Source organism: Mercurialis annua, linkage group LG1-X (genome assembly GCF_937616625.2).
Source record: "Mercurialis annua linkage group LG1-X, ddMerAnnu1.2, whole genome shotgun sequence".
Taxonomy (NCBI): Eukaryota; Viridiplantae; Streptophyta; class Magnoliopsida; order Malpighiales; family Euphorbiaceae; genus Mercurialis; species Mercurialis annua.
Genome location: NC_065570.1, coordinates 62,167,131 through 62,178,827, shown reverse-complemented (window position 1 = coordinate 62,178,827; position 11,697 = coordinate 62,167,131). Strand labels below are relative to the sequence as shown.

General features: G+C 35.9%; 3 protein-coding genes across 3 annotated transcripts; 2 read left to right on the top strand and 1 right to left on the bottom strand.

Moving 5' to 3' along the window:
* Positions 1-433: 433 nt before the first annotated feature.
* On the top strand, positions 434-4,631 carry LOC126665633 (rho GTPase-activating protein 5). The gene is made up of 5 exons (XM_050358478.2): positions 434-994; positions 1,862-1,982; positions 2,173-2,292; positions 3,102-3,332; positions 3,847-4,631. Exons 1-5 carry the CDS (start codon positions 591-593, stop codon positions 4,441-4,443), a joined length of 1,473 nt encoding a protein of 490 aa, XP_050214435.1. The 5' UTR covers positions 434-590; the 3' UTR covers positions 4,444-4,631.
* Positions 4,632-5,217: 586 nt separating this feature from the next.
* Positions 5,218-6,632, top strand: LOC126665635 (protein FAF-like, chloroplastic). Its single transcript, XM_050358480.2, has one exon. It carries the CDS (start codon positions 5,345-5,347, stop codon positions 6,131-6,133), a length of 789 nt encoding a protein of 262 aa, XP_050214437.1. The 5' UTR covers positions 5,218-5,344; the 3' UTR covers positions 6,134-6,632.
* A 1,229-nt stretch (positions 6,633-7,861) lies between these two features.
* On the bottom strand, positions 7,862-11,640 carry LOC126665634 (N-carbamoylputrescine amidase). The gene is made up of 9 exons (XM_050358479.2): positions 11,393-11,640; positions 11,154-11,202; positions 10,523-10,614; positions 10,100-10,251; positions 9,972-10,018; positions 9,838-9,871; positions 9,449-9,615; positions 8,363-8,459; positions 7,862-8,254 (listed from the first exon to the last, which is right to left on the bottom strand). Exons 1-9 carry the CDS (start codon positions 11,482-11,484, stop codon positions 8,079-8,081), a joined length of 906 nt encoding a protein of 301 aa, XP_050214436.1. The 5' UTR covers positions 11,485-11,640; the 3' UTR covers positions 7,862-8,078.
* Positions 11,641-11,697: the final 57 nt, after the last annotated feature.

Below are 11,697 nucleotides of genomic sequence, written 5' to 3'. Positions count from 1 at the left end.
GAGAGCGTATTTCATTCTCTTAGGTGGAGAGAGAGGGGGCGTACAAAATTTGGCAAATTCAGAGTAATATTATATTTTGCTAATTTGGACATTTTTGATATTTTGTGCCAAATTCAGAGGGTAAAGTGATTATTCGTTCAACTTTATTAATTCGAAATATCAAATACTTTTTTGATAAAAGATAAATGACGTACCTATGTATTTTTTTAACTAAAAATTCATAATTCAATATGTACTCAACTCCAATTACTAGAAAGATTCCATTTGTTGAAGTGGTAAAAACTAGTTATAGTATAAATATAGAATTCAGTTAGGCAGTAGCGAGTGAAATGGAGCTGTATGTGACTAATGTGTGGTAATTATGAAAGTGAAAGAAATAAAAACAGATTTGCATTAATTAATGAATTAATTAAAACATGTTTACAAACACTCTTATCATATCATTAAATTACTCTCCCAACTAATCTCCCCTTTAATCCATTTGTACCCCATTATCCCCTCCATTTATTTCCCACCAAATCACTACCTCTCTCTCTCATTTCAAGAAGAAGAATTATTAATTCTTGAATCCATCTCCACCGTTGCCAGCCATGGCCGAGGTTCTTCATTCTCCGAGCACCACTCATTCGTCTTCCAATTCTTCCTTATCCTGCGTGGCCCCTTCATCTTCTAGGCAAGAAAGCAATGTGGGGCTTCATCAGGACGACGAGGAAGATTGTGGGTTTTTGGTGGGTGACCCAGATGAGGCGGATACCGTCAAAGAAAGTGAAAATAAACGAAGGGAACAGCTCTCTTTGTTGGCTCTTCTTGTTACTATTTTTAGAAAATCTTTGGCTGCTTGTAAGACTGACCGAAGGCAGCTCTGTGCTATGGAGATCGGTTGGCCGACAAATGTCCGCCACGTTGCTCATGTTACCTTCGATAGATTTAATGGTTTCTTGGGTTTGCCGGTGGAGTTTGAGCCTGAAGTCCCTAGGCGGCCTCCTAGTGCTAGGTGCATTCTTCATTTCATTTTGCATTTCTCCGCATTCTTTATTCAATTTCTTGATTTTTTTTATGTTTGTTTGCTTTATAGAAATGCAATTCTTGATTCATTTAACCAATTATTGTGATGTTTAGATTCTATTGGCATTTTAATTCATTAGGATTGTGTATTTTGTGGGATAATCCAGTCTCTAAGGCTCTGCTTCTAGGCCTTTTCAACTGATTGATATGAATGTTCAAGGATTATAAGGTGTTATTATATCATCTTTGATGCTGTTTTTCGTTGCATATAGAGTGCCAAGAAATATTAGCATTTACAACTTCTATTTGTATCTTTGGCAATGACTTTGTTTATAAATTCAACTTCTTTTGGATGTAGTATGAATGAATAAGGCAAAAAGTTGTTGGTCATTCACAAATTAGCTCTTTGAATAAACCTTCTCTCTTTCGCTAGGTTGCATGCAGTATTTTCTTGAGTACACTGGTTTTTATCTTTCAAAATGTCATCTCATAGGTTTATTATTATATGTGTAATGAGTTTTTTGTTTATATTGGTCTCTGTTTTTCAAGAATGTTAACTGTTCTGGGAAAATTATAAATCCTGAATATGGTCTGCATGATTGCATCACTTATGAATTTGATGAGTATGTGCTACATGACAACGAATGCATATGGCCCCAGAAAGTGATTTTTATCAATATTTAAGTCTTACAGCATTAGTATTCAGATGTTGATACTTACATTTCTTTTTATTGCACTTTGCATTTTGACAATCGACAGCCAGTGCTTGTTCATAGTTACTCTAGCATTAATGTAGTCGACTTTATCTTCTTGATTGCAACTTTGGCTCTTAACACAAAGTTTTTCATAAGTGCAGTACAACAGTCTTTGGAGTATCAACAGACTCCATGCAGTTGTCATATGACTCCAGAGGGAACAGTGTGCCAACGATACTGATGCTAATGCAAAGACATCTGTATTCACAGGGAGGCTTGCAGGTAATTTATCTTGCTATTGTCTCTTTTTCCATCACTAGGCTGGCCATAAAATGTAGGGATGCAGGAAAAGAAAGGAAAAGGGTTCAGTAAAATTTGTCTATGATATAGTTATAACGATGATGAATTTAGCTATATATTGAATAGGATTGGTCACTTGGCGCACCATTGATTTGCTAATTACTGTTTTCAGGCTGAAGGGATTTTCAGAATCAATGCAGAAAATAGCCAGGAAGAGTACGTTAGGGATCAATTAAATAGAGGAGTGGTCCCAGATGGCGTTGATATACATTGCTTGGCAGGACTTATTAAGGTATACTATAGCAGCACTCCACAGTTGAATCATTTCCCTGTTAATGCATTCTGCTTGTGACATTTTCTTAGTCATTATATTTAGTTAAATAGTCATTGAACATGAGTTGAAGTGGCTTCCAAAAGACCAAAGTTCCTATAGGAGACTGTTTTTCTGCAGTTTCTTACAGGTTAAATTCTTGGTAATGGTCATTATCGACAGGAAAATACGGCTCATCATCGGAATGCTTAATAATTTAATGAAGGGTTGTGTTCGGTACACATATGTGGGTTGATATTGATTTTCCATGTGCCACATCTGTATAACTGTGTCATTACAATCAAACTGCTGAAAGTGAAAAATTGTATTAATAAATGGAAGTAAGTATATCAAAAAATCGGAATGTTAGTAGTAATGCTTAAAGATCAACCAAATTCTCGTTCTGAATTTTTTTAGCTTAGTTAAATGTAATGTGCTGGTTCCTAGTAACTTCGCAGTTCTATTTCCATGAGGAAAACGTGTGCGAGCTTGGCTCACAATATTAGTATCAACTAATGTGCGCGCTATAGAGTAAGTTGGATCATATAAGGTATTGCAAGGAAAGCAATGGGTTAAATTAAATAAGAATAGTACGAATGTTGCTCAAATTGCAACTGTAATTTTCCAAATTCATTTTTCTTGCCATCCATTTGTGATCACGGTGCCAATAAGGAGCACACTGTTTCTTAAGCACAACTTCCATTCGAAATTCATTTGTCCAAATTCATAATTCTATAATATTCTAGCGTATGAGGTTTATTTATTGACATTGAGTATGATTGCTTCTCTAGGCTTGGTTTAGAGAGCTCCCCACCGGGGTTCTGGATTCTCTATCTTCCGAGCAAGTAATGCACTGCCAAACGGAAGATGATTGTGCTGAGCTTGCGAGACACCTGCCTAATACAGAAGCTGCTTTACTGGATTGGGCCATCAACCTTATGGCTGATGTCGTACAGCTAGAACATGTGAACAAAATGAATGCACGCAACATAGCCATGGTTTTTGCGCCAAACATGACTCAGGTAAATGTAGTTAGATTACACAAATAAGACAACCCTTAAATTAAATAGTTTATAAATCTATTATAGTTCTTCAACTTTATAACATCCGAGTTATGGATGTTGCTGTTTCATTCAAATGAGTTTTCTTGCTTTCTTACGATTACTGCTGGGTTATAGACTTCTTTTCGACTGTTACAATTTATGAAGCATGGAAATGGAAATATTGAGACGATAAATGCCGAAACAGGAAACGGCGAAATAATATTTTTTACAAGAATATATTATAAATATAGAGTTCCGTAGTTTCAAAAGCGTTCTAAAAATGAAAACAAACCGCTGAAACGCGAGACTCGATAAATTTTCATGCAACATAGGTTACAATGTCATGTAAAAATAAAAAGATTAGACACACAAGAAATAACCAAATGGAAAATATAATGTATTTGCACTGCAAAACATATCCATGATCAATGAAATTTTATTGGGAACGAGGGAGTAGTATTTTGCTTATAGAAAAGTCTTTATTTTGTGGCAGATGGCAGATCCTCTGACTGCACTAATGTATGCAGTTCAAGTGATGAACTTTCTTAAGATGCTTATTTTGAGGACACTGCGAGAGAGAGAAGATACTGTATTAGATCCAGCTCCTACTTCACGTCTTGAGCCATTTGATGAGAATGATCATCAGAGCACTTCACTGTCCTGTGTGGATGACACTAAAAATGACAATGAAAAAGCAGAGCAAGCCTTCATTGCTGAAGAACCGGTTGTAGAAACTTCCTGCTCTAGCATCAAAGTTGATGGAGAAGATGGGAGTTCTCCAATTTTTGATGATGAGTTCATTGCCAAAGGATATGAGCCCTGTGAAGCTGCTGATCAAGTTGATACATCTACCAGTGAAATATATGCTGACAATGTCGATGATCTAAAGAAGGGTGTGCATGCAAGTCCGAGAAAAAGCTGTGTTGATCAATCAAGTTGTTCAAATATCCGAAAGAGTCCTGACAAGATAAGTAAGCAGCATTCACCAGTTCGGCTAGTAACACCTGTTGAGTCTGTTGAGAAGACTCGGGCAATTAGCAACTTGAGCCGTATAGATGCAAGGACAGAACTTATTGAAGCATGGCGATGAGAGGCGGGTGGACAGTCGTTGAATGATTCCGTAAGAAGGTGACCATATATATTCGATTTGGATATTGTGGGAGCATGTCTGTGAATGTTCATGTGTTTTCGAATTCTGTGTATGAAACTAACATCATTACTTGAAAACTGCAGCTAGTTTCATTAACAATGTCAATGAAATCAATTGTTCTTCAACAATATCCTTTGCTTTCTGGAAAAATTATGATCCATGAGATTCATAACATATTGTATGATTGGAAGTTGCTGAAAATCCTTGATTCATTAAACAAATGTAAGAAAAGCAGTGGACCTTCTCTCCAAATCTATCTTGGTTCTATTAATGTCATAACAACTATTCACATGCATAAAGTTAAAAGTTATACTACAACTTTTGCCACATTTCTCCATGTTCCATGATCTATGTATTAATGCATGTGTCCTTAGATATTTGTTCAGATTGAAAAAGAGTCCTATTACATAGTCTCTTGTTTAAACCTACTAAACAATTTTAGCCTGAAAATATTAGTGTCAATAGCGTATATATATATAATAAGAGGTGAAAATATTAAATATATTCTAAATTTTAACAAAATTAAATTTGTTATATAAATTATAGAAAAGATGTCCATATATTTATTTTGTCATTCATTTAAGGCCACCAATATTAAAACTTATCTATTCCACTCCAAGTGGAGAGATATCCATAGCCAACCATGAGGATAGGAAACAAAATTGTTCTCATGGAAAAAAGATAAAGATAACATTTTTGAAAAAATAAATAAAGATAAAATTATTATAACTAGCTTCCCTAATTAATAGCATCATCACCAGTTGATTGATTCAATCCATGCCAATCTCGTGCTTATTTCTCTCCTATAAACACAACACAACATAACCTCTCTATCTCAGCTATGGCTGCCTGTGGGAGCCTTCAACCTCTTTTCGACAAGCCCTTGCCGGAAACTCCTTCAACTCTTCTCGAATCCCTCTCTCCATGGAACCAAATCAATGCTATAACACCCATTCACCAATCTTCTTTTACTGAAATATTTGGCGAGCTTCATTTCAAAGAAATTTCCGACTCTTCTTCATCTTTGATTGATTTGATTCCACCAACAGAAACCCCGAATCTCGCCAGAAATGATAGTTTAGACAAAAAGGCTACGTCACTAGATTACTTATTAAGCTCGCCAAATAATTATCATCACCACCAATACTCGAGCTGTCACCGGAAAAGTGATAGCTTTTCTCCAAGAAGCTATGAGAGCTTGCAGTTATGCACAGAGGGACTTGGTTTTGAAAGTTTTGATGATGTTGAGGATTTGAAGAATGATATGGTTGAAGATCGGCAATACAATAAGGAAAAAGTAAGCATCGTAAGGCATTCATCGCCAGACGATCAAAGAGGAGAAATCAGGCGGTCCAGATTGAAGGTAGGAGCATTTCCGCCGCCAATTTCATGTATAGGGAAGAGTGGAAAACCTTGGGTTTCCTTCAAGTCTTATCGGCACGATGGCAGGTTTGTGCTTAAACAGGTAAAAGTTCCCAGTCAGGAATTTTTACATGCACATAGAGAAGATGGACGATTAAAGATGAACTTTATTCAGCCACGTGATGAAATAATCGAAGAAGGAGAAGAAGAAAACTATGCAGAAGAGGAAGAGAATGAACAAGTAAGCAAAGAAGATCAAGAGCAGTAAACATGAAGGGGTATTCTCTTAGTTAGGATTAACTTCTACTTCACCACTGTACTATGTAGCACGGAAATGGAAACATTGAAACTTGAAAATGCCAAAATAAGAATCATAGAAACTACATCAAAAAAGGCTATAGATATAAAACTTCAAAGTTTCAAAACGTGTTTTCAGAAACCGAAACATAAAAGTCGAAAAGTTTCCGTATAACCTAGCCACTGCATAAGTTTCCTCCACAATTTTCCGTAAGTCCTTATTCTTAAATAAGAAAACAATGATCCATTTATATCATCGTAGTAAGGTCTTATTTACTGCATCTCAAGTGTTCACACTTCAAGACCAATTCTGTGCGTAAACCACAGGACTGCACATTATGTAATACCAACAGTCTAACACTACACCAACAATCTAACACTACACCAACAATCTTCTAATTTTCTTTGAGCTTGCAAGCACATGTAAGTAATAAACTGTATATAAAAGCTCCATATATGTTGTACGGGAACTTGTTAGTCCTAAGCGAAACTTTCTAAAACTACAAAACTCTGGGTAATAGACACCGGGGTACACAAACTATCGGGGTACACAAACTATCACTATATTTAATTTTGGTTGCTAATTTCTTTTTTAATTTGGTTACCGAACTTTAATTTCTTTTCAATTTGGCTACCAAACTTCTTCTTTTTTCAATTTGATTACAAAGTTTGGCTGCCACGTCATCTTTTTTGGCTTAAGAAGCTGTGTTGAAATAATTTTAAAGTGTAGTAACCAAAATTTAAAAAATCAAAGTTCAGTCACCAAAATGAAATATAGCGATAATTTATGTACCCCCATTGTCTATTACCCCACAAAACTCTATACTTAGTTATAACTTTTTTGTTTCGGCATTTCTTTGTTTCAGTGTTTCCGTGTTACATATAACTCATACGACTCCGCCCAGCCCGTAACTACATATTTTTTATTAGCCTCATTAAACCGAAGCAAGCTTGGACTACCGTATAAATCTAAGTTTATATCTAAAAATCAATAATTAGAGTTCCAAGTAGTGATTCTTGGAGCAAACTTTTTCAGTATCCAAGACATGAACAGAAGAGTGTTCTAGAAAGCTATTAGACTGAAGATATTAAATGGAGAATAAATAGACTGGTGGACACATGGCAGAGCTAAGATCCCAATTCTAAAAATAGCAAAATATTTGTTTATATCCTTCTCCATACCTAAGTGGACCGTTCTTAAGCATATCTTACCGACAATTACAATCTTCTTTGCCCGAGTCCCTGACACATGGCTTTAAACTATTGGTACACAGCTATCATGCTGCATCTATGTACGTCATACTACCACAGAAAGTTGGCAAATTGAACAGCCATTAGTTAGTTGCAAAAACTATGCCACTATGCATGAACATTAATACACCCAACTCGTAAAATAAAAAAAGTTGAGAGCAAATCAGCATAACTGCCCTTTGTCTTTAACAATGGTCTGAAGAGCATAATTCTGGGATTCCAAATCAATGAAATCGTCGAGAATCAAACAGACAAGGAGGAGGACAAACTTTTGGGACCATATTATCACTTTGCAATATCATCCACACTCCACAGTTAAAATATATGTTGACAATCTTACAATTCAGAAGACCCTAATGGATAGTGGTGGACCACATGACTATAATATGTGTTAAATATGAAGCTAAATTTAAAATTGAGAAGGCCAAAAGAAAAAAAGAAGAAAAAGGAAAAAAGGCAACAAAAGATGCACAAAGTGGATTATAGACCATAAAACAGGTCTGAGGTTAAAGTTGAATACAGCCAAATGTCAGATTGACCTTCCTTCAAACATATATGAAGTTTTCTTTCCCTTGTTTTAAAGAGATAACTTATGCAGGGAAGTGGTTTAGAAAGTTCGCTATTTACCTCTAAAATAAAGTACTATTTTGATAATCAGCATAAAATCACTGGAATGGGGTACTGCCATCTAATGTCAAAAGAACCTTGTACAGATCGGGGCGTCGATCGCGGAATACCCCCCAACTGTGTCTCTTGGCTTTGATTTTATCCAGATCAAACTTAGCAATAAGAACAGCTTCCTCTTTGTCATCAGCAGCTGCAACTATTTCCCCAGTTGGTCCTGTGCATCAAATTATTCATTTTTGATGCATTCATTAGATATGTTTGTCCATTTACTCTTGAAATGCTTCATATTTGTTTCACTCAAAAAGAGGGGAAAAAGGGATACCTGCTATGAATGAGTTTCCATAAAATGTAATATTGCTATCTCCATGCTCTGTTTGGATTGTTTCTTTCCCAATGCGGTTTGAAGCAATTAGAGGCACCTGAATTTTTACAAACATACATCAATCTCCTTCCCATGTGAAATGAAAAGAAACAGAAATCCCACAAAACATATTGCAAATAGAAGATGTTTATAATCAATTGGAAGCCTCACTACCACCAGACTACTCTTCATCTAAAATATGGTGTTATGTTATGTGCCTTAGCGTATGATCTAGTCACAGGTCTAGACACGATTGAATTTGTCTTCAAATCTATTTTTAATGAATTTAATCTGACTGACTCGTCTTTGACAGAGCCCCTTTTAAAGACTTATTTTCGAGAGAATAAAAGTTATGTTTTATTATTTCATAAGGCCTATTTATAGGCTACATAAGAGAGGAAAAGATCCTAAATAAGAGACTCCTATTTAGGATAAACTACTTTAATAGAAATAATAAAATAAATAAAACACTTAACGAGGAAATATTGTTGCTGTAGAATTTTTCCTATATTGTAGCTCTAAATTTCTTCCTATAATAGTGCTGACCAATAAAAGCATCTATATCATATGGGTACTGAGTAGCTTTCTCTTTTAAAAGCTAACTTAGTTCTTCATAAGCCATAACACAAAATCCACATTTCAGTTTAAACTATGCTAAATCCTTCACTACAAGGGCTGAGATACAAATAAAAGTTAAAATTGCAAAACTTGTTAAGAAACAAAAGTTAGCATTGAGAAACTTTGAATTGTGTATTAAGCTGTAAGATCTTATGAGTTGACTTTGTATGTAGAAATGGAAAATGAAAAAGGATGCACTTGACAACAAACTTTGCCCTGAGACACAGAAAACAAAAGAAATAAAGGACCGTAGATGTATAATCATCCAAATGAGTCAAAAGGAAAGGTGCCCTAGGACTATCCAACAGTAAGCATGACTCCGTAATAGCTAGGCAAAAATAACAATCAGGATAAGAAAGCTAACCAAGACTAACATGTTGAGTACCAAAATTGAAACAGAATCACCAGTCTCCCACTATGCTTGCTTACCAGATTAGCCCCAGCATGCCCCTGCATCACTCGCGTCCAGTGATGACGAGAATCCAGCCCTGTATCTTGAGGTTCAGAACCAATAGCAGTAGGATAAAATAATAGTTCTGCACCTTGCAGAGCCATGGCTCGGGCTGTCTCCGGAAACCACTGATCCCAGCATATTGCTGACAATAGCAGAAAAAGAGAAACATTTGCTGCCTTGGTTACTAGCACATTCAAGATTACCTCGCTTTATGTAAAAATATAGAAGTACTCTAAAGTAAGTAGCTTTGCCTAAGCATAAGCATCGCCAAGAACAAAATTGAAGTGGACTAGCATATCGAACAAATATAAGGAGAAGAAAGAGAAAGCCAGGGAAATGGGGGACATAGGTACAGGCCTCTTACCAACTCCAATTTTTGCAAATTTAGTCTGGAATACCTGTATGACATTAATAAGAAACCTAGTCAATAAAAATCACTTTCAGATATCATAGGTTTGAGAAAGTACAAAATTTAGATAAAGATATACAAGAGCCAACCTTAAAGCCGGTGTCACCGGGATTAAAGTAGAACTTTTCCTGGTAACCTACAAGAAAAGGAATACTGTTATGAAGAAACTGCATATGCACAACAGGCTAAGTTCTGGAACATTCTGTTTACCGCATACCTGGACCATCTGGAATATGAGATTTCCTATAAAGCCCAAGGTCAGTCCCATCAGCATCAATTATGGCTATTGAATTGTAATGGGCATTATTTGCCTCTTCAAAGAAACTGACTGGTAAAACCACACCCAGTTCCTTGGCCAGTTTTTGCATCCTGCAACAATGTGAACTATGGATTAGAGGTGATAATTTTAACCTTTGTGCCTTTAATAGGACTTTTGCAGTTTAGCATGTTTTTTGGTGATTAATCACTGATTATAGAGATTACTCAAGCTAAAAAATGCATTCCCATCTTTAATTTTTTGTGCAGTTTTATCATCTTAGAATAAGAATTAAAGATGAGACTTTTACTCATTATTGAGGCCATTACAATTCAGATATTAGTACATTTACCAAACAAATAATAATGATACTCTGATACTTACCTCAAAACTGTGGGATGGCCCTTATAAGGCTTAGCTCGCTGAAAAAAATCCTCTCTTTGTGCTTGACAGAAGTAATATCCTTCAAAGAGTTCCTGAAAAAGAAGATCATAAAGTTTGAAAACCTAATATAACATCACAATGCACATTTCAGAACAAGATTTTCCAGAAAATTACTGTCTATGATTGCTTATAATCTACCCTTGATTTTTTTAAGACTTTACTACTATCAGCTGTATTATATGCAGCCCAATTGCAAACTTGACAGAGTAAAGAAATGTATGATTCCTCTCCCACTCAGGTTGGATACACGTCGCCAAATGTTATTGCCAATTATATCACCGAGATGGTTTTCAAAATTGTATCATTAGACAAATATTACTCATTACCAAATATGGGAAGCAGCACTATATAAACCCCTTCAGCCCTTCCTATGTAGATAAACAAAAAACAGCCGGCGGAATCCTGATATAAAATTGCGGAGGGAGGGACGAATAACAGGATTACAACACGCATACCGCATTGAGATATCCTATCAGTATTGCCTACGAACAATAAGTAACAAATGGTGCCACTAAATTCAAAAGGCAAGTGGTTTGTGTTTTAACTTTCCACCATAAACATGTATGCATACCTGAATGAGGATGATATTTGCACCTTTGGCGTGAGCATCCCTAACTAGCCTGCAAATAAAAAAAAAGGGCTGCTTGAGAGTACAAAAATCAACACTAATACCACACAAAAAACAAACAAGAACATGGACAGGTAATACAAATACCACTATTAACTTTCCCCCTTGAATTAGCAATGTCTCCAATTAATTTCAAAAACATTTATAGAGAGGAAACCTTAGAAAAGTGAAATAGGTTTTACCTTTCGGCCGTGGCTAGATTAGTAGAGACATCATCGGTGCAGGCGAATTGAAGAGCTGCGACGGTCACCTCTCTTGAATTTCCGTTCTCCATCACTCGATCGGAATCGGATTGATCACCGGTTCTGAGAGTAACGAGGTGACTGATTTAAGCAGCTGCCAAGACGAAAAGGCGTACAGAAATAGAGATTTCTGTAATTGTAATGGTCGGTGTGTAAGAAGATTGGGGACCTCTCTGCAAAAAAAAAGTTGACTGATGCTGACAATTTAAATTAATGAAAAATTATTAAATACTGTTAAAAATGTT

Excerpts from the sequence above, each read along its gene's own strand:
- LOC126665633 (XM_050358478.2), top strand. The coding sequence starts at position 591 with ATGGCCGAGGTTCTTCATTCTCCGAGCACCACTCATTCGTCTTCCAAT. Across the intron at positions 995-1,861 it reads AGGCGGCCTCCTAGTGCTAG|TACAACAGTCTTTGGAGTAT; the intron begins GTGCATTCTTCA and ends TCATAAGTGCAG. Across the intron at positions 3,333-3,846 it reads TTGCGCCAAACATGACTCAG|ATGGCAGATCCTCTGACTGC; the intron begins GTAAATGTAGTT and ends ATTTTGTGGCAG.
- LOC126665635 (XM_050358480.2), top strand. The coding sequence starts at position 5,345 with ATGGCTGCCTGTGGGAGCCTTCAACCTCTTTTCGACAAGCCCTTGCCG.
- LOC126665634 (XM_050358479.2), bottom strand. The coding sequence starts at position 11,484 with ATGGAGAACGGAAATTCAAGAGAGGTGACCGTCGCAGCTCTTCAATTC. Across the intron at positions 10,252-10,522 it reads GGCCATCCCACAGTTTTGAG|GATGCAAAAACTGGCCAAGG; the intron begins GTAAGTATCAGA and ends ACATTGTTGCAG. Across the intron at positions 10,019-10,099 it reads TCATATTCCAGATGGTCCAG|GTTACCAGGAAAAGTTCTAC; the intron begins GTATGCGGTAAA and ends CTTTTCTTGTAG.